Source organism: Penicillium crustosum (assembly GCF_028827405.1).
Source record: "Penicillium crustosum strain IBT 35664 chromosome Unknown utg000002l_segment0_segment0, whole genome shotgun sequence".
In the NCBI taxonomy this organism is placed as follows: Eukaryota; Fungi; Ascomycota; class Eurotiomycetes; order Eurotiales; family Aspergillaceae; genus Penicillium; species Penicillium crustosum.
Window position 1 is genome coordinate 1,207,337 of NW_026623123.1, and position 20,178 is coordinate 1,227,514.

General features: G+C 48.7%; 7 protein-coding genes across 7 annotated transcripts; 5 read left to right on the forward strand and 2 right to left on the reverse strand.

Moving 5' to 3' along the window:
- Window positions 1–41: 41 nt before the first annotated feature.
- N7487_003969 (isoleucine--tRNA ligase ILS1) lies at window positions 42–3,685 on the forward strand (the record flags this gene model as incomplete). The annotated part of the gene is made up of 7 exons (XM_056871716.1): window positions 42–203; window positions 264–355; window positions 429–597; window positions 664–1,913; window positions 1,975–2,100; window positions 2,164–2,208; window positions 2,302–3,685. The coding sequence occupies 7 exons, from the start codon at window positions 42–44 to the stop codon at window positions 3,683–3,685; spliced, it is 3,228 nt and encodes a 1,075-aa protein (XP_056729436.1).
- A 163-nt stretch (window positions 3,686–3,848) lies between these two features.
- Window positions 3,849–4,241, reverse strand: N7487_003970 (uncharacterized protein; the record flags this gene model as incomplete). The annotated part of the gene is made up of 3 exons (XM_056871717.1): window positions 4,148–4,241; window positions 3,971–4,091; window positions 3,849–3,943 (listed from the first exon to the last, which is right to left on the reverse strand). The coding sequence occupies exons 1-3, from the start codon at window positions 4,208–4,210 to the stop codon at window positions 3,849–3,851; spliced, it is 279 nt and encodes a 92-aa protein (XP_056729437.1). The 5' UTR covers window positions 4,211–4,241.
- Window positions 4,242–4,566: 325 nt separating this feature from the next.
- Window positions 4,567–7,923, forward strand: N7487_003971 (Sfi1 family protein; the record flags this gene model as incomplete). The annotated part of the gene is made up of 2 exons (XM_056871718.1): window positions 4,567–4,630; window positions 4,682–7,923. 2 exons carry the CDS (start codon window positions 4,567–4,569, stop codon window positions 7,921–7,923), a joined length of 3,306 nt encoding a protein of 1,101 aa, XP_056729438.1.
- A 66-nt stretch (window positions 7,924–7,989) lies between these two features.
- Window positions 7,990–8,547, forward strand: N7487_003972 (uncharacterized protein; the record flags this gene model as incomplete). The annotated part of the gene is given in 3 exon segments (XM_056871719.1): window positions 7,990–8,017; window positions 8,357–8,423; window positions 8,436–8,547. 3 exon segments carry the CDS (start codon window positions 7,990–7,992, stop codon window positions 8,545–8,547), a joined length of 207 nt encoding a protein of 68 aa, XP_056729439.1.
- Window positions 8,548–8,611: 64 nt separating this feature from the next.
- On the forward strand, window positions 8,612–13,052 carry N7487_003973 (uncharacterized protein; the record flags this gene model as incomplete). Its single annotated transcript, XM_056871720.1, has 7 exons — window positions 8,612–8,692; window positions 8,789–8,977; window positions 9,073–11,352; window positions 11,406–11,849; window positions 11,901–12,147; window positions 12,203–12,453; window positions 12,501–13,052. 7 exons carry the CDS (start codon window positions 8,612–8,614, stop codon window positions 13,050–13,052), a joined length of 4,044 nt encoding a protein of 1,347 aa, XP_056729440.1.
- A 1,139-nt stretch (window positions 13,053–14,191) lies between these two features.
- N7487_003974 (uncharacterized protein) lies at window positions 14,192–15,628 on the forward strand (the record flags this gene model as incomplete). The annotated part of the gene is made up of 2 exons (XM_056871721.1): window positions 14,192–14,300; window positions 14,370–15,628. 2 exons carry the CDS (start codon window positions 14,192–14,194, stop codon window positions 15,626–15,628), a joined length of 1,368 nt encoding a protein of 455 aa, XP_056729441.1.
- A 510-nt stretch (window positions 15,629–16,138) lies between these two features.
- Window positions 16,139–16,903, reverse strand: N7487_003975 (putative allergen; the record flags this gene model as incomplete). The annotated part of the gene is made up of 1 exon (XM_056871722.1): window positions 16,139–16,903. One exon carries the CDS (start codon window positions 16,901–16,903, stop codon window positions 16,139–16,141), a length of 765 nt encoding a protein of 254 aa, XP_056729442.1.
- Between the last annotated feature and the right edge of the window lie 3,275 nt (window positions 16,904–20,178).

Sequence of the window (20,178 nt, forward strand, 5' to 3'; positions counted from 1 at the left end):
GCAGTCAATCTTTTCTTGTAAACCACTGGACTCACCACGCCATGGATTTTCCTGCGGAAGAAGAACTCGTGCTCGCTCGGTGGAGGGAAATCGATGCCTTCAAACGCCAAGTTGAACTTTCTGCTGGAAAGCCACGCTATGGATTTTTAGACGGCCCTCCGTTCGCTACCGGAACCCCTCATTATGGGCACTTGCTTGCTTCGGTAAGATCACAGCGAACAATTTGCGAATGGGTTGCAAGTAGTTCTAAAATTTTCCACTAGACAATCAAGGATGTGATCCCCCGTTATTGGTCCATGAAGGGATTCCATGTGGAACGCCGTTTTGGCTGGGATACGCATGGTGTTCCTATTGAGTAAGTTCAATTCGATTCAAGACAAGACTTGCTCAAGATTGTGTATCTAGTGTCTGGCTGACACAAAACCTAGATATGAGATCGACAAAAAATTGGGCATGTCTGGTCTGCAGGCGGTCCAAGAGATCGGAATCGAGAAATACAACGAGGAGTGTCGGTCGATTGTGATGAGATACGCGACAGAATGGCGCGAAACCATCGAGCGATTGGGTCGCTGGATTGACTTCGATAACGATTACAAGGTACGCTCGAGCACGTCTGGTTTTCTGTGCCCTTGTGTTAATGTCTTTTTTCTTCCTGTCATCTAGACCATGAACCCCTCATTCATGGAATCCGTCTGGTGGGTTTTCAAGGAACTCTTTGATAAGGGCCTCGTCTACCGCGGATACCGTGTTATGCCTTACTCCACAGCCCTCAACACGCCTCTCAGCAATTTCGAAGCGCAGCAGAACTATAAAGATGTGCAGGACCCCGCTGTTGTTGTTACATTCCCTCTGTTGGATGACCCCGAGACATGCCTACTTGCATGGACCACCACCCCATGGACGCTTCCATCGCACACTGGTCTGTGTGCTCACCCCGACTTCGAGTACGTCAAGATCTACGATGAGGCTACAAAGAAAAACTACATCCTCCTCGAGGCTCTTCTTCGGACTATCTACAAGGACCCGAAGAAGGCCAAGTTCAAAATTGTCGACCGCATCAAGGGTTCTGACATGCTCGGATGGAAGTACCAACCCCTGTTTGATTATTTCTATGAAGAATTCAAGGACTGTGGCTTCCAGGTGCTGAATGATGAATATGTCACTGCCGAGGATGGTGTGGGTATTGTTCACCAGGCTCCTGCTTTTGGTGAGGAGGATTACCAAGTTGCCATGAACCACGGCGTTATTTCCGAGACTCGTCTTCCTCCTAATCCCGTTGATCCACAGGGCTGTTTCACAGCTGAAGTCCGGGACTTTGTGGGCCAGAACGTCAAGGCTGCTGACAAGGGCATCATCAAGCTCCTCAAGGGCAATGGCCGTGTCCTTGTTGACAGCCAGATTACTCACAGCTATCCTTTCTGCTGGCGGTCCGATACCCCTCTGATCTACCGTGCTGTGCCATCTTGGTTTGTGAAGGTTAAGCCTATCATTCCCGACATCCTTGATGGCATTGAGAAGTCTCACTGGGTCCCCTCCAATGTTAAGGAGCGGAGATTTGCCAGCTGGATTCGGAACGCTCATGATTGGAATATTTCTCGAAACCGCTTCTGGGGAACGCCGCTGCCGTTGTGGGTTAGTGACGATTTCTCAGAAGTTGTTGCTATCGGTAGCATCGAGCAACTTAGGGAATTGAGTGGCTACGAGGGCGAGCTCACCGATATTCATCGTGATAAGGTTGATCACATTACCATTCCTTCTAAGAAAGGAAATGGCGTTTTGAAACGTGTTTCGGAGGTCTTCGATTGCTGGTTCGAATCAGGAAGTATGCCCTTTGCAAGTGTCCACTATCCCTTTGAGGGCGCAGAGGAGTTCGAGGACCGTTTCCCAGCAGACTTTATTGCTGAAGGCCTCGAGTAAGTTACTCATTTCCACCCCCTTCTCTGTCGGTTTTCACGCGCTAATGCTAGATTTTAGTCAAACGCGAGGGTGGTTCTATGTACTCAGTGTTATCGGAGTTCATCTGCGTCAAAAACTACCATACAAAAATGTAGTGGTGAATGGCATTGTCCTCGCAGAGAACGGTCTGAAGATGTCTAAAAGGTATGTAAACAACATCTCGATATGACCATGACCTGGACCTTATCTTATACGCTAATTCCGCAGATTGAAAAATTACCCCGACCCATCGCTGATCATGAATTCATACGGGTGAGTCCTGAAGATCTTCACTCCCGAGTTGTTCACTTTTTCATGTTCTTCGGGAGTTTCCCATACGAATTTTCATTAACATTGTCCAAACAGATCGGACGCTCTTCGATTGTACATGATCAACAGCCCTGTCGTTCGTGCTGAGCCTCTTAGATTCAAAGAAACCGGTGTCAAGGAAATCGTTAGCAAAGTGCTTCTTCCATTGTGGAACAGCTACAAGTTCTTCGAGGGCCAGGTGACCCTCCTGAAGAAGACTTCCAACATCGACTTTGTCTTTGATCCTGCAGCAGAGAGCACTAACACAAACGTGATGGATCGTTGGATCCTTGCTAGCTGCCAATCACTACTCCTGTTCATTAACCAGGAGATGGCCGCTTACCGTCTGTATACCGTTGTACCACGGCTCCTCGAGTTGATTGACAACACGACAAACTGGTACATTCGCTTCAACCGCAAGAGACTCAAGGGTGAAAATGGCGTTGATGATACATTGCACGCCCTGAACACTCTCTTTGAGGTTCTCTACACTCTTGTCCGAGGCCTTGCCCCATTCACTCCATTCATCACCGACAACATCTACCAGCGCCTTCTTCCCCACATTCCCGAGTCGCTCCGTGCCGAAGACAGCCGCTGCGTACACTTCCTTCCCTTCCCCGAAGTGCGCCAAGAGCTCTTTGACGAAGTTGTTGAACGCAGAGTTTCTCGGATGCAGACCATCATCGAACTCGGCCGTATTTCTCGCGAACGTCGGACTATCGGTCTCAAGACCCCTTTGAAGTCACTTGTTGTGATTCATAATGACCCGCAATATCTCGAAGATGTCAAGTCCCTCGAGCCCTACATTCTCGAGGAACTTAACGTTTTGGAGCTTGTTCTCTCCTCCGACGAAGCCAAATACGACGTTGAGTACTCAGTGTCCGCTGACTGGCCTGTACTTGGAAAGAAGCTAAAGAAGGCTGTTCAAACAGTTAAGAAGGCTTTGCCTTCTCTCACTAGCAATGACGTGAAGGGGTATCTCGCGGACAAGAAAATCTTGGTTGATGGCATTGAACTCGTTGAGGGTGACCTTGTTGTGAAGCGAGGAATCAAGGAGACTGACAACTCAAAGGGCATGGAAACCAACACGGATTCTGACGTGTTGACCATTCTCGATGTGAACTTGTACCCAGAGCTGGCTCATCAGGGTCTGGGTCGTGAGATCATCAACCGCATTCAACGCCTTCGCAAGAAGGCTGGTCTTGTCCCCACCGACGATGTGAAAATGGAATACACCGTGATTTCGGACCCGGACAACATTGGCCTCGGTGAGGCTTTCAAGTCTCAGGCTCAAGCCTTTGAGAAGGTCCTGCGCCGCCCAGTTGACCAGAGTGCATTTGGTGGCGATAAGCTTCCCACCGGAGAGGAAGAGGGTACTATCTCACAGGAAGAACAGGAGGTGCAAAATGCCACTTTCTTGTTGCGCCTGCTCAAGCTTTAAAAAGTCGACCAAAAGAGCATATGTAGATATCGAGTCTACTTTTCAACTATTTTTTTGTTGCTTTGAATGAAATCATATGGCCTTTCATCAGTAGTTCACCTTCAATAACTAGCGAAATTCAACCTAGAATAATTTACAAATGCTCCTGCTTGCGCCGCCATACCTAAACAGCTCCAAATATTTGAGTGCTTCCGATGCCTTGGATGCCACCAATATACAATTTCAAGGAACCATTCTTTAGCCCTTTTTGGATGCCGCCTGTTGGGGTTGGTTAGCGTGTCGAACAGCGCAGCAATCGCTTGTCACCTACCAGGTAGCAATTCTTCAATCGCATAAACTCTTTGGCACACATGTCTTTATGTACCGAGTTGTAATCCGTAACAACACACTTGCCGTATGCCGCAACCTATCAGGCTAGTTAGTTCGGCAATGCTGAGATGAGGTCAGACAGAAGCTACACACCTCTACGGAGCATTGGGCTGAAGCTTTGGCAATCTTTTCAACTGGACGAGTTCTTCCCGGCATCTTGCAAGGAGGATGTGACGATGTAGCCCTGAAATACAAAGTAGCTTAATGTTCCGATGTGAAGCCAACAGGACCCCCCAGGCATGGAAATCTAAGAATGTTACATAAGACCACGTGACCATCCTGCATGTTTCTGTCGCGACAACCAAAACAACCTGCTCAGCCCACCATTACGTCGATTAATGGCGCATGGGTTTAGTCTATTGTTCCCGTTATTTTGGAATTTCTGATTGCAGAGGGCTTCTGTCTGCGCATGTGCTTCATCCTCGGTGCTCCCCGCTGTCGCGATGATTTATTTGGTCCTGCAGCTCTATGACCCAGATGCGACAAGCGCGCCTTAAGATCGCGAATTTTCGATGCCTCCGATATCCTCTCAGCGCCGAGCCGTGACCGAAGAGATCTCATCTCTTTCAGACGATGGTAGGGCGCAACCAATCACTCGTTGACGTAAACGGAACCTAACCTCTATAGATGTTGGCTTTCTCTACCAGGTTATTGCTGCCGCCGAGACAAAACCCGAAGCAGATCGACTCCCATTCCGGGCGCTCTTCGAAGCATACGATGAAGTGGTTGGCGAACATGGTGTCAACGCGGATCCAGGCCATGCATGCCTGCGCTTCCTGTTCAAGATGGGAAGCAAAGGTGTGCGCGGCGAGACTCTCTTCGACAAATTCGAGAATGCGCTCCAGCAGATGGGAATCGTGATCGAAATCGGCGAGGACGGCTCTACGAACCTTAACGAGACACACGAATATGATCAATATACAGCGGATATTACCCACAGTCAGACGGTTGACCATCCCCATGACCGTCCCCCAATTACGAATGGAATACCACCGGCTCCCAAGCGGCGCGCATCGTTCAACACTACGTACGACATTGGCGAGGATGCTACACAGCGAAGTGCAATCAATCGCCCTAGCTCTCGATCGTCAATGTCGCGACTTGAAATTGGCAAACCCGAGTTTTCTAAACTAAAGCTGTCACCTACATCTGGACATGATTCCGGGCCTAGCAAATCGCCAGATCGGACACAATTGATCAGCCAGTTCTTGGATGTTGGTCGGCGATTGCTCAGCAGATTTGATGGAATAGAAAACAAGCACGGAGTCACGGAAGAACCTCCTTTAACTAATGGAGTGGTTGCGAGGTCGGCCGTTGCCCGTGATCGTTCGAGGAGAATTTCCGAAGCCTCACGTCCCCGTCGTTCACCCTCGCACGATTCCTCGGACACCTCTGAGTCCGAAGATGTGCAATCAATTATGTCGCAGAGCCCAGAACACGATTCTTTTGACAAAGAAGAGGTGCCGCCAGAGTTCATCTATCGCCCGCAACTTTCGGATCTACTTCGGGATGCATCAACCTTCAACATGTACCGACAGCGATCGATCTGCCGTCGAATTTTGACACAATGGCTGAAAAAAGCCTTTCAAGCGCGACAGACTCGCCAAACCAGGGAAACACTTGCTGTAAATTATGATCGAGGCCTTCTTCTTCGACAAGCCTTTGAGCCATGGCGAGGAGTAATTCAAGAAAAACGCCACTCGGCTCGGACAGATCGATTCTTCAAGCACCTTGAAGCGCGTGCCAGTCGCGCACGGGATTTATATCTAATGACAAAGGCGTTCAGCCACTGGGCCCAACTTACGTCGGAGGAAGTAGCTCGGACCTCTGCTGCCCGGAGACATGTACTTGGAGTGAAATATTTCAATGCCTGGCGCGAGATCACTGCCATCAATGAGTTGAAGGCTCAGCGTTTTGTACTACGAAGGCCTTTTAACGCGTGGCGGAAGAAGATCCAAGATTTGAAGGCAGCAGAGACACAAGCAGTCAGCGTGCGCAACACAAAGATACAAAAAGCAGCGTTTTGGGACTGGTGGTGGTGCTTCTGCGACCGGCGTGTTCTCGAGGTTTCTGATTATCGACTCAAAAGACGGTCACTTCTTTCGTGGCTTCGGAACTTGAGAACCAATCGAGAGCGCGACCATGAAATAGACCTGCACAACAAACGGTCATCATTGAAGTCGGTATTTCAGATATGGTCTCAGCACTCGAAAACAATTGCACTTGCGGATCAGGAAGTCCAGGCTTCTCGGCGCCAACATGACCTCAGAGAAATCTTTAATGAATGGAGAATTCAGTCTCGGCTGGCACCGGCTGCTTCTCGTGTCTCTGAGATGGTCGATACTAGGATCGTACGAAATGCCCTTTCGCGGTGGATTGGAAAGATCGAAATGATCAGACAAGCAGAAGAGGTAGATCGCCATCGAATCCAACACAACGCGTGGATCTCTTGGAATGATACGCTTCGCTGCTTGGCTCTTCGTGCTCGAATTGACGAGCGGATCAAAATGGAGGCGATGTACAAATGGATTCTGATGGAAAGATTTGAGCTAATGCGAAGGATACGAGAGCAACGCATCAAGCGGGAAGTATTCTCTCGATTCGTGACAAACACTCGGGATACTTACACCCGTTTACTCTTTCATGCTGAAGCTCATGAAGCTCATCAAACCGAAAACTTGGTTCGATCTAAATTTGCCATTTGGCGTGATCAAGTGCAACTTCAGCGCGAGCGGGAGTATGTAGCATCTGAGTTCTATGCTCCACGGCTCGCAGCCGAGTCTCTTACGATCTGGCGATCCAAGCATAATCAAGTAGTCAAAATGGAAGGTTGGGCCCAAGATGCTCGGTTCTATTTCTTGATGAAGAAGTTCATGAAACAATGGCATCAGGCCAAAGTGGACTCTGGCAAACGACGGCGGCAAGAATCTTATGCTAAAATCCGGCGGCATATCAAGGTCAACCTCGCGTCTAAGGCGTTGGCTGCCTGGTCATCAAAAACTCGAATCATCATGGACATGGAGCAACAAGCTGCTGATGTTGATCGCGAAAAATTGCTTGCCGACGCATCTGAGATATTCATCCAATGGCACGGCAAAACAACGAAGAGGATTCAGGATTGCCAGGACGCCGATGATTCCTATTTCCGACAACTCGCGTTTGACCAGATGATGCAAATGTCCGAAACCTTCATCATTCGGCGTGAGATGGAAGACCAAGCAGACAATGTATACCGATTGCATGTCCTACGACTGGCGGCAGCTTCTCTTCGCAAGCTCAGCCTTCGTATCTTCCAGATGGGTAGTACCGCCGAGACCGCCGAAGCCATGCGGGAAAGAAATTTGCGGAAGCACTCGCGAAAAATGTTCCACGATTGGGTGGACAAGGCCCGGATGAAGCTGGAGGCTCGAGATTCGGCCGGTCCAACCTTCACCCCCGCACGAATTTCATCTTTTGGAAATGGTAATGGCGTTGGATCAGCGATGTTTGATCCCTGGTATCAAGAGCAGGCAGAAACACCGTTCAAAATAAGTGACTTCACAACAACATCCCAGGCAACATCTCAGGCAACCTCCCATGATCCGATCTCTGCAAGCCCCTTGGCAACCCCCAATTTCACGACCTCTCCCTCTAAGCGAGCCGCCCGGGCGCGAGCCCTCGCCCAAATATCCACCACCCCCGCCACACCCTTACGCACACCTTTCGCAAGTCGACTACTTCGAGCCGGGACTGCGACTGCTTTATCCACCTCTTCCAAACGACCACGGTCTGGTCGGCGAAGCTCCGTGGGAAATAGCGTCCGGTTTGTGGATGAAGAACCTCCCGAGTCTCCAACAGATGGTCGCAGATCAGCGAATCGACGATCTTGACGTTCTTGTTCGGTATATGACCTCTTTGAAGCCGCTTTAGCCTCATGTAAATCAGCGATGGTTATAATGTTTTTCTCTCATGCCCTGTCGATAGGTGCGATCATGTTTCATTAAATGCATCATCCGGCGCAGCATATAGCGGGTTCAAGGGTTCTTGGGTCTTTGGTATACTCTTTTGTACTTTTGCCATGATTGAATGTGATACTTAAAATTATGAAATGAGCCTTTCCAGAGCAACTGTAGGGGAAAACATGTTCGTTCAATGAGATATAGTTATAATTGTCTACTATATAGTATCTGGTTAATTCCGAGATCAGATATGGCAAATGCTTATCGGGGAGCTCTGTAGCTATACCCCAGATAACTTAGAGCTCTTTGAATGCAAATTTATCACCCCGAGAAATAGCAATCACTAGATTCACAACATGTTTAGATTCGTACCTAACTAGCTCATTTGTGTTCAAGTTGATGGTCATCAGTCACGAGTGGAGCGGAAGCGCGTAATTGACTAGGTCTCTCTTCCGCCTTGTCCCCTGCGTGTATCCAGACAACTCCCCAGACACCTATCTTCTACCTTTCATTCCCCCTGCAACTCTGGCTACTCCCAGACATAATAAACTTTGAGCTGGCAATGTTGTAACGTGTTTTCGAGCGCAACGAGCGTCCAACTCCCGAATAAACCGCCTCTATGCGAGCGGTACTGCCGGGGAGACCCCCAGCGAAACTCCAGTCGTTCAGCACAGCGCTGTGGGACGGTCTTCGTGTTGTTGTAAGTACTTACAATTCTTGTCTAATTTCTGCTCCAGCTCTGCAGCTTGTTTAAACCCCCTGTTGCTGACCCTTGTCCCCGCGCGTTCCCCGATAGGCATACATCTCCGGCCACGCGCTGGTTATCCTCGGCGGTCCGCAAACGCTCCTCCAAACGATTTACATCGATGACACAGATACCCTCGAGGCCGTAGCGTTTGACGAAACCTCTGGCAAGATTGCAGTTTGCGGTGGCCCTGATGTATTCGTGTACCAGCCATACGGCATCCAAGGCGAAACGCTCAAGGTGCGCATACAACCCCACTACTCAGAGCTTAGTCGACCAGCAACACATTCTCGGAAGGGGAATCACAATTGGTTTTGACACATAGCTTCATTTAGTGGTCGCTCCTTTATTCATTCCGCGCCCCCGATGACGACGAACCGATCTATACACTCTCGTGGGGTTCCTCGAACGAGCTCCTCGTGGGAAACTCTCGCCTCGCCCTTTGGTTTATGAACGACGAGCCGCGCCTTGTATGGAAAAGAAAGCTTGCGACACCCGTGAAATTCGCGCAATTCTCCCCAGATTCGTCCTTGATTGTGACAGTGGGGCACTATGACCGCCTAGTCAAGGTATGGAGGCGACTTGCCTTTGGCGCAGACGAGGTTCGGTTCGAGAACTCATATCTACCCCATCCTAATGTTGTTACCGGGATACACTGGCGGTTACCTCGGCACCCCGAGCAATCTATGGATAATGTTCTGTATACATTTTGCGCCGATAACAAGATTCGAGTATGGGCAGTAACGGACCCTCAGGCGCTTTCTGCCCTACAGTTCTGGGCAGAGATTGACATGGGTGAATCAGTACAACCTAGGCATGCGTCGGGTGAGGATGAAGGACCGCAACGGCGGTATGGGTTTATTTTGGATGGCCGTGACTTCTGTGCTGCGACCGAGCGTGCTGTTCAGAGGACTACAGGAAACAAAGAGAATCACGCTCTAGAACATATAATCGAGGTTGCGAGCAAGGCCCCAGAGATCTGTGTTGTCATTGATGGCCAGGGCCATATGTCTGCTTGGGCTTTGGAAGATATCGGTTCTAAAGCAAAGACCAAATTGAGCGTCTTCAATATTCTCCATGTCGAAGGCTTGGACTTCGGATTTGCAATCGATCAGTCACCACAAGAAGACTACGCTCAAATTCGTGCATTCCAGAGTACAACATCAGACGACAAGCTCAGCGTTCTGGTCCATCACTTCGACGGTCGGATCGAGTGGTATGATTCTCATGTGGATGTTCTGTTTGATCCTGCACCCCGCACGAAACGAATCACCCAAACGGCTTCTTGGTCAGGCCATACTGCCCCTGTGAAAAAGATTGTCCGAAATGCGATTGGAGATACACTGGTGTCGCGTACCAATGAAAACAAAGCTACTGTATGGACACAGCGGCGTCGGGATGGAGGATTGATATTAGCACACAAGAGTGTCCTCCTTTCAGATGAGCATATTCACCGGACATGCGTCCTTGAGTACAGGACTCTTCTCGTCAATCTTCACCACAATGGGGTCTCGCTATGGGATTTCAGCTCAAATCATGCCAAAAAATTGGCTTCCTTGCCATTCACACTGCCCGGCAAACCACTATGTGTGCTGCCAATCCCCAGCACTCAATCGACTCCAGGCGTTTCCTATGTAGCGACGATATGGGCAGACATGCACGGAATTGCGTGGGAAATACGAGGCCCAAGCCAGGAAAGCCACAATGGGGACTTTGTAAATGGCCATGGCTATCAATTCCGAGAATTTTGCACTTTCGACATGGGGTTGAAGGAGGATATTGCATATATCCTTCCCGTGGACCCAGCAGGCCCCAAAACAAAAATATCGGGGTTCTTCGATTCTTTTTCTACCGACATTGCCCTCTCCTACAGCTACAGTGGAGTTGTGCGGACATGGACAGCCACAGTCGATCCAACGAATGTTAAGGTCGATTGGCTTCTTCAATCAACCGTTGATACAGGCATCGCCAACCCATCTATGGCTAGTGGTAGTTCTATTCGCAAGGCAGCTCTGGTTGATGAGGACCGAACTCACCTCACAATCTGGGACACTAACAATGCTCAGCTCGAGTTTGAGGAACATTTTGCTTCACATGACATTATCCGTGATTTGGACTGGACGTCAACACCAGACAAACAGTCCATCTTAGCCGTTGGATTCCCACACAAGGTTGTTCTCTTATCTCAGCTGCGCTATGATTATCTAGATTCCCGACCCTCGTGGACACAGGTTCGGGAGATCTGGATCCGAGATCTCACACCTCACCCTATAGGAGACTCTTGCTGGCTGAATAACGGCCACTTGGTAATTGGGGCTGGCAACCAACTGTTCGTTTATGACAAGGACATTGATGTTGGAGACCGCCTAGTGTCTGAGCTTCGGATGCCATCTCGGGGACTGTCGTCTGTCGATCTCTTCGACATTGTCAGCCGCCTGAATGGCCCGTTGCCTGTATTCCATCCACAGTACTTGGCACAGTGCATTCTGGCTGGGAAGACTAGCTTGGTACATTCGATTCTCTTGAACTTACATCGCAAGCTGAAGTTCTACACCGAGGGCGATGGGCTAGATTGTTTCCTAGAGATGCCAGTAGAATGTTTCTACAAGGAAGATGTAAGTGCGCAGCATTTCCTTTTTCTTTCCAATACTAACAAGGCCTTTGTCAGGGCTCACAACAAGCGATGTCCAAGGAAATACGCTCTTCCTACGTCGATTCCACTGACGAGGAATTGTTATCTGTCGTAGATGAAAACACCGCGGCCGCCCTCAATGAGAGTCTAGCACGGGTCGCCTTGCCGCAACTGTCTAGCCACGAACAATTCCGCTTGGCAGATACCATTGAATGCGTTGCCATGGTTGAGAAGCACCGGCGCTCGATGGACGATAATGCAGCACGCTATCTTTTATTTTTCCGACAGCATATGCTGCGGCGCACTCAAGGAGTGGCCAACAAAGACACTGTCTCATGGCGGGAGATTGTCTGGGCTTACCATAGCAGCAGCCAAGATATTCTCACAGATCTCGTCTCGCGGCAATTCAATGGAAAATTGACGTGGAAGGCTGCTCGTGAAAGCGGTCTCTTCATGTGGCTATCGGATTCCATAGCTGTGGTGCGTGTCTGTCATATCATTTCCTTGGCCACCAACTAACCGGTGAATTAGAAAGCACAACTCGAAATCCTCGCCCGATGTGAATACACCAAGACGGAAGAGAAAAATCCCATCGATTGTACTTTGTATTACCTCGCCCTCGGAAAGAAGAACGTTCTTCAGGGTCTCTGGCGTATTGCACACTGGAACCGTGAACAAGCAGCAACCCAACGTTTGTTGGCAAATGACTTCAAGGAACCGCGATGGAGGACATCTGCACTCAAGAATGCTTATGCATTGCTTGGAAAGCGACGGTTTGGTAATTCAAACCTCATATTGTCTACAAGTGAGCACTGCCAGCTAACACTAAACAGAATACGCTGCATCTTTCTTCCTTCTCGCTGATCATCTGCGTGACGCTGCAAACGTCATCATAAATCAGATGGGTGATATCCAGCTCGCAATCGCAATCACTCGAGCCTCAGAAGGGGATAACGGACCGGTTCTTCGGGAGATACTGGAAGAAAAAGTATTGCCTGAGGCCGCTTCCGAGGGCAACCGCTGGATGGCCTCTTGGGCTTTCTGGATGCTTGGACGACGAGATATGGCAGTGCGGGCACTGATTGTGAGTGCTTTTTTCCTGGCTGCCAGGCCCCAACTAATCAGATCTAGTCGCCGGTCGAGACCCTCCTATCACCAACGACGACCCCAGCCACCCCGGGAAGCCCCGGGCGAGTAACCCTTCAGTCCAAATCGTATCTTTCCAACGACCCTGCCTTGGTAGTCTTATACCAGCAGCTCCGCGAAAAGACTCTGCAAACCCTCAAAGGCGCCTCTAAAGTGCGACCTAGAGAAGAATGGGAATTTGTTATCCGCAATGCCCGACTCTACGACCGTATGGGCTGCGACTTCCTCGCTCTCGACTTGGTACGCCACTGGGAGTTCCTGGGCGGACTCCCTACTCAGGATGCATTGAAGCCTAATACCTCCCTGGAGATGGATGAGAACGGAGTCGATTACCGAAAAATGCTTCGTCGGCGGAGCAGCCTCGTAGTTGCCGATATACCGGTGCACCGGGCAGATGTCTTGCAGGAACCTGCCGTTTCTGAAACCATGCCCGGCGAGCAACCGATGAAAGAAGAACAGAAACCGAAGCCGAAGCCACCTCCTACGATGTTTCATGAGCCGGATGCCAATTCGTTGCTAGACAGCTTTGGATTCTAGGTTGGAGGCTTATTTATGTAGGCACTGTACTATTTCCTGGATATACATACATCCAGTTACTATCAAGTGAGAACCTGGAACCTAGGGCATATATAACGTAGCATCTCTTACGTCCAAACAGTTAGCTAAATAATAGCATAGCAGTCAATGTGATCCATCACTCTAAACAAGGTTCACGTGACTCGAGAGACTTTGGAAGGTCTGTCTCTGAACTTCTCTGAATTGTGCTCCATACAGCATACAATGTTACATATGTATACAACATATATAACTATGTACTTCCTTATTCTAATAGTTGAACCCGAGAAGCTAAGGGGAAGTTGACCAAGGATCAACTCCGGCAAGTGGATGAATGCTATCCACACAGCACACAGCACGGGCCTTGATCCCTGCCGAATATGATGTCGCAGATTATCTCTGGAGAATAAGGAGGCTGGTATGATGCCAGTCATTATCTGCCAATCGGCCTGACAGACGTATTCATCTTTTGATTATGATTCGACCTCTCCAAGATTCTGTACGATATACCTTCCACCAAGTACAAATGTCTGTGTGGTCACTGGTGCTCATCCTACCCCCTCACGCAATGATCAACGATACATAGCCATTGCAAGGAGAACGCTACACAGAGGCGGTCAATATGCGTGGAGACGAATCGAGTTAGCGATGCAGAGTAAAAAAATCTGCAGAAGACTCCGGCTGACAATTGTGCTGAACCCCATTGAGCTCACTGGTTGCACTACAGCCCGTAGCGTGCTTTAGCTACTCCAGTGGCCCCAGATGGCTGCAGATGGGCTCCAGATAGCCTGACGGATTACCTATCCCAGTGCGATCGGCGGCGCCAATCTGCGCTATTACATCGCAATCGCGCCGATCCTTCAGCTCGTCCACAAACTTTCTTGTGAACGATGGGGACTTAGGCCGAGCGCGAGATCCCTCTTGCGCCAATAGCCTAGGTCACCTCGATCTGCCGATCGGGAAACAATGCAGGCTTTCATGCAGACTAAAATTGAGAACCGATGCTTTAAGACTCCCCCCTGCCCGCTGAGAGCTTGAAGCTCTTCTCCCCTCTCCGAGTTTCAATATTTGTTTTTGTATACTAGTGATATCCCTCATCGGTTTTTTTTTTTCCAGCGACAATGCCTACCAAAATCCCAGGGCCACCCGGAGTTCCCCTCCTGGGCAATGTTTTCGACGTTAACCCCAATGAGACGTGGAATTCGCTCAACAAGTTGGCCAAACAATTTGGTATGACAGCAACCCGTTCACGAACCTGGGCAACACCTAGCCCTAATGAGTAATCACTGATTTTTTTAGGCTCCATTTTCAAGATTAATGCTCTTGGTCATGAGATCGTATTCATCGGCAGTGTCGCTCTGTTGGAAGAGATTTGCGATCAGACCCGATTCCGCAAGTGCGTTACTGGACCCGTAGTCGAAATCCGATATGCCGTGCACGACAGTCTGTTCACAGCATACGATTATGAAAAGAGCTGGGGTATCGCCCACCGGATCATGATGCCTCATCTCACACAGTCTGCGACCGATAACCTCTTCGGCGACATGGCCGAGGTCATCCCAGACCTGACCAAAAAGTGGAGCGCAGGAACCAAGACACGTACCCTGCTCACCAACGACCTGGACCGTCTCCTACTTGCATCATGTATGCAATGTTTCTTTAACCAGCGCGTGCATGTGCTCGAAGGCGCCGAGCCACCTATGCTCGGTGCCATGAACGGTGCCACCATGGAGGCGATGAAGCGACCCACCCGCCCCAAGCTCCTGAACTGGCTGTACCAGCGCCGATTCGAGAAAGACACGAAGACCATGCGCGGGTTCGCTGCGCAGGTGATCAAGACCCGGAAAGAGCAGCCAGAGACCGCCCGCAAGGACATCCTGGATGCGATGCTCAATGGCGCCGACCCGGAGAGCGGCGAGAAGCTCACCGAGTCGCAGGTCATCGATGAGGTCATCTCGATCTTCATCGGTGCCGCCACAGCACCCAATCTCGTCTCCTACGCCCTGTATTATCTGATGGAGAACCCGAGCGAGCTCACCAAGGCGCAGGAGGAGATTGACCGGGTGGTCGGCGACGGCAATATCGACCTGGAGCACCTTCAGAGCCTTAATTACGTCGAGGCCATTCTGCGCGAGTCGATCCGCCTTTCCGCCACCGCGCCGGGCTTCAACATCGAGCCCATTCCCTCCGACGATAAGAGCCCTATTCTTCTTGCCGGTGGCGAGTACCAAATTGCTCACAATCAGCCTATGATCGCGGTCTTGAGTCAGGTTAACCGCGACCCGGCTGTGTTTGAGGACCCCGAGGCCTTCAAGCCTGAGCGTGTTCTCGGAGAGAAGTGGGATCAACTTCCTGCTGCCGCGAAGAAGGGCTTCGGTAACGGCAAGCGTGAATGTATTGGCAAGCTCTGGGCTTGGCGGTGGTCGTTCTTTACACTCGCCAGCATTATTAAGGAGAACACGTTTGAACTGGCGGACCCCAAGTACAAGCTTGAGTCGAACGGTGCATTCAGTATCAAGCCTCTTGAGTTCTACGGTCTTGTTAGCCCGCGAAAGTAATTTTGGGATTGATTTTTGGGGGGGGTTTGATGGGATTGGGTCAGCGGACATGAAGTCAAGTAATGAATTTGTCGATATACTCCAACGTTATTATGAATGGATCTCAGAATGAAACGAGCTTAATCCTAACTCTATTTTTATTTTTATTTTTATTTCTATCTTTAATTTTGAAACATGAGTAGTATCTAGGTAGTTTTTGAAGATGGGCTCATTACTCATTACGTGGCGGCTACGTAGTGGGTGATTGCGTATGTTAACGCCACGCGCACATCTGAAACTCCCAAAGTAAGCCCCCAAGTAAAAATAGGTCTAGAGTTCTACAATTGGCAAGAAGTATTTGAAAGAATGTGTTATATTGTATAACCAAAAAAAAAGGACCAGCCTAGAAGTCTCTATATTGACATAGAAGCAGAAACCATTCCAGCTGAGTATAGACCATCCTCCGAAACAGAATGATCCAAGAGTCTATCTTCAAAATCATATAAAATCAAATCTCAAAGAAAACAAAATTTAACCGCTGTAGTCAATGGTAACGGCCAGGCGAACGGGACCAGAGGCCAAGTTAGCACCAATACCACCGACATCAGTCTCAGCGGAGGTGTAAGCGTTATCGACCGTAGCGGCATCCGCAGTGACAGAAGAGCAAACAGAGCCAAGGGCATCACAGATCTTCATACCAGAGATGGACATGCCAGCATTCTGGGCAGCAATAACCGACACATCGAATCCAGACCAGCCACTGTTGGTAGTGGAACCGAAGTCGAACTCGCCCCAGGTGGAAGCGTAGCCACCCAGAGTATCGGTGGGGATGGTGGAGCCGGCGGCGGCCGCCCAGCCACCATTGGAGTCCTCGTCAAAGGCAATGTACTTGGTCTCGCCAGCGGCAAGAGTGAAGGTGTTACAGGCGTTTCCGTACCAGCCTGTCATCTTGCCATCGGGACCGTACTTGTTGAAGATGGCAACGGTCCAGTCCTCGGTGTTCGAGCCCGTGAACTGCGCAACGTACTTGTAGTTGCTGGCGGAGGAGGCATCAACAGAGATGATGTTGCTGCCGTAGGGGTTGCCGACGTTGCCCTCGTATGTTTCGCCTGAGCCTGATGAGCTGGTGGAGCTACCGAATCCAGCGGTGGAGTATGAGCCGTCGGAGGGCGTGGCGGTCCAGCTACTGCCGCTGGCAGCTGAGGTTGATGTAGCCTGGCGGCGTTCGAAGGAGGGTAGGGCCAGGGTACCGGTGGTGAGGGCTGCGAGCAGCATGAGAGACTTGGAGAATTGCATATTGATAGATTGTTTTGGGGATGTGGAGTCACAAAAAGAAGGTAAAACTATCAATAAAGATATGAATGAGTGTTTATTGAGTCCTGGTTGAATTCAAAAGACAGTGTTGTAAATGAATGAACGATGGTACCAAAAGGAGTGTGGTTGATCAAAAAAAAGGAGAACAGACAGGAGGAATAACGGCAGCTATATATACCCTCGAAATCGACAGAATCTTTTTCTTCCGCCACGCTTGCCTCGTAAGTCGACAGCAAAGGATGAACCGAAAGTTCCGGGTACCTGGCCCCATCAAAGCGAACCATTTGGGGTGTACACCTGGGCGTACGTCAAACCGTTGAAAGGACTCGTATGCTATGGGTTCCACAAAGGTCGAGGCCATGGATTCGATATGTGCCTACCGTTGGAGGTGGAATGGAGTTGGCTCCGGTAGATGGGTCAAATAGTAGATGCACGTAATTTGATTGGGTCCATTTGTATAGAGTCAAACCATCGGTAAATCTAGATTTTTATATAATCCATAACATTTCTCATTGGTAGACCCATCAGAACTTGGGATTAGTCATTCTTCATACCCATGGACACCTGGTCTATGGATCCATGGATAGACACGGAGTAAGCTCGGAATAAGACCACGTAGGAGAGACGCTTCCAAGGTTATCTATTCTCCGCATTCTCAATTAAGAAGGATATATCGCTTTTCCAGAATGCAGAGGAACCTTGGAAACCAACCGGATATGAGAACTGTCAAGAGTACGCAAACTAGGAAGGTAACCGCAAAATAGACCATTCGACAAGGATGACTACCGATCTAAAAACTCAAAGGTTTGCAAATCGCATTGTCTGGGTCCAACTCCAAAGGATGCCCTAGTGTGGACCCCAACAGGGATCAGATCGCTTTAGTCTGGGGCTAAAGGCAACGGAACTATCAGGAACTCAAATCCGGGATGATTACGACTGTGGCCGCTGCATTATCAAGATGCATGATCGAGCTGCACAATACCAATTTTCGCCTTTAACGATTCACTACTCCATACTAGGAGCATCCTGGCACTCCCGGGAGCTCTCCGAAATTGATTGTTGACGGAATTTTGCAGCATTTGTGTGATCCGTGGATGCTGACGTTGTGGTCCAGGAGAAAAGTATTATTATTGGCTGGAAATATAGTTCGCTTGACCAATCGCATTACAGTTTATGGTCTTGGCAGGGCATGAAATCAATTGTAACCAATCACCATTAACCCCTTTTACAATCCATGGTTTACTACTTTGTTCCTTGAAGTCTCTTCAAAAACTGTTCAATTTCTTTTGGAAAAAGCCGCACTTCAGGCTTGGCTCCTGCTTCACATGCAAGTCATCCGCTAAATATCTTAGAACGCCACCAAGTTCCAATGGATTAGATTTCCCTAAGTGGATCGTTTGATTCTTTCTCTTATTCCGCAGTGTTCCACTAAAGCGCCACCTCCCAGCCCTAAACCAAGAATATGCGGATTTGGGGCAATAAAAACCTAAATGTTTGACGAGTGAACCCTGGAAGAGATGTCAGGGCTGACGTTGCAATTGCCCAACCGCGGAAGCAAGCCAGGGCGTCCTGTATCAAGTTCATTGTTTCGGGTATTCGAAATAAAGAGCGAACTTTTCTTAGCTTAAACAGTTGAAAATAAAGTTAGACGCTACACAGAACAAAGACCCTTAATGCGATCATCATTGTGAGACTTGGCCAAAATTGTGGGTTTCTGAGACAAAGGACAAGTCTAGACATGTGAATAGACCGGAGGAATCTACAAAGGAGTTGGCTAGGCTCTGCTCTGTAAGGCTCATTGAAAACTTAGATTAGAATATGTTTTCCCTACTTTCAAAACCTAGAATAGTCGACCGCGTATGTGACCTTTGACCTTAATTTTTGACGTAGGATTCTAATAATTTGACTTAACTGACTTGAAATGGTATACGGAATATTATACGTAAGGTAATATCAATGCCTTATTTTTTGATATTTCTAGAGGCGTTCTTTTTAGTATGTCTTTTTAGTTGCCTTCTCGGGAGGTTCTTTTTGTCGGTGCTATAACCTTCTAGGAGAATAATGAACAGTAGCACCAATACTCTAATATTTCCTATATACAAAGGCCATGAAAGGCATAAATCATACAGAGATCCTTTCTACGTACAAGCAGGGATACAGTATCTAACTATCCCAAGGTTGCAATTACGCTGGTGAGGTTTGGATATTGCACCTTTGTCTTGTTTCCGGCGCCTCTCGCAATAATAACTGCAAGGCGTTTATTACATTTTAGGAAGATATTCCATTCTATCTACTGGAATCATTCATGTAAATATATAATAATTGTCACACAGAGCAAGCAAAAATGAAGTTGGGGGTTTGTTGCCTATTTTATCAGGCATTAATTATACGATGATATCACGTGCAGGTACCATCGCGTGTCATCATCTTCTCGACCAGAGGTTTACTTCCGCGTGATTTCCCAATGTCAAGGACCAATGAAACAGTATCCAAAGCTTCAGGCTGTCCCACTATAATGCAGGACTTAGTCGATCGAATTTGCGGATGGTACAGCAGCTAGTTACAGGGAGTGTACGTTGTATAGTTACACCTTGAAACACCGAGTACAACTTACACAGAGATGAATGGGGATTATATTCCACGTAACACAATGATACACTCCATGAGTATGAATAGGTGAGGGACCTTGGATTTGCTGGAAGGTCAAGTGCATTCAAGTCAATATGTCCGATTTTCACGAAGAAATGACCAAACGGAACAAGATGCATTATTGTATCGTGAGAGAACAGCGTGTCTGTCCCTAATCCGCGAAGTCCATGAATGGAATTTACGTAAATTACACACTCATGCAAGCACAGCTCCGGATAGCAGGTCTTATCTGCATATGGAATATATATATACATAGCCTCAAAAGAGGGCTTTGACTGACTGGCCGCCTGACCCTTGCCAAGTAACCCAACCCCATTCACATCCGAAGGGGGTAACTTCGGGTGTCGAGCTACTTGGCAAAGTCCGGATAGTAACTGAGATACGGCCCAATCTAAGGCACCAGGGAGAACCTTGGGGAATACAAACATAGATAATGAGCAAGGAAGAATGTTCATTGGTATGATCTAGATATTAAGGAGGCCCTGGATGGGTAAACATGCTGGGCTCAGGCTGCCATGCCGCCAAACATCTTATTCACGATTTTTTTTTTATATTCATTTTACACCTAGATATTTTAATTCATACTTCAGCAGATATTCGTCGGAGCA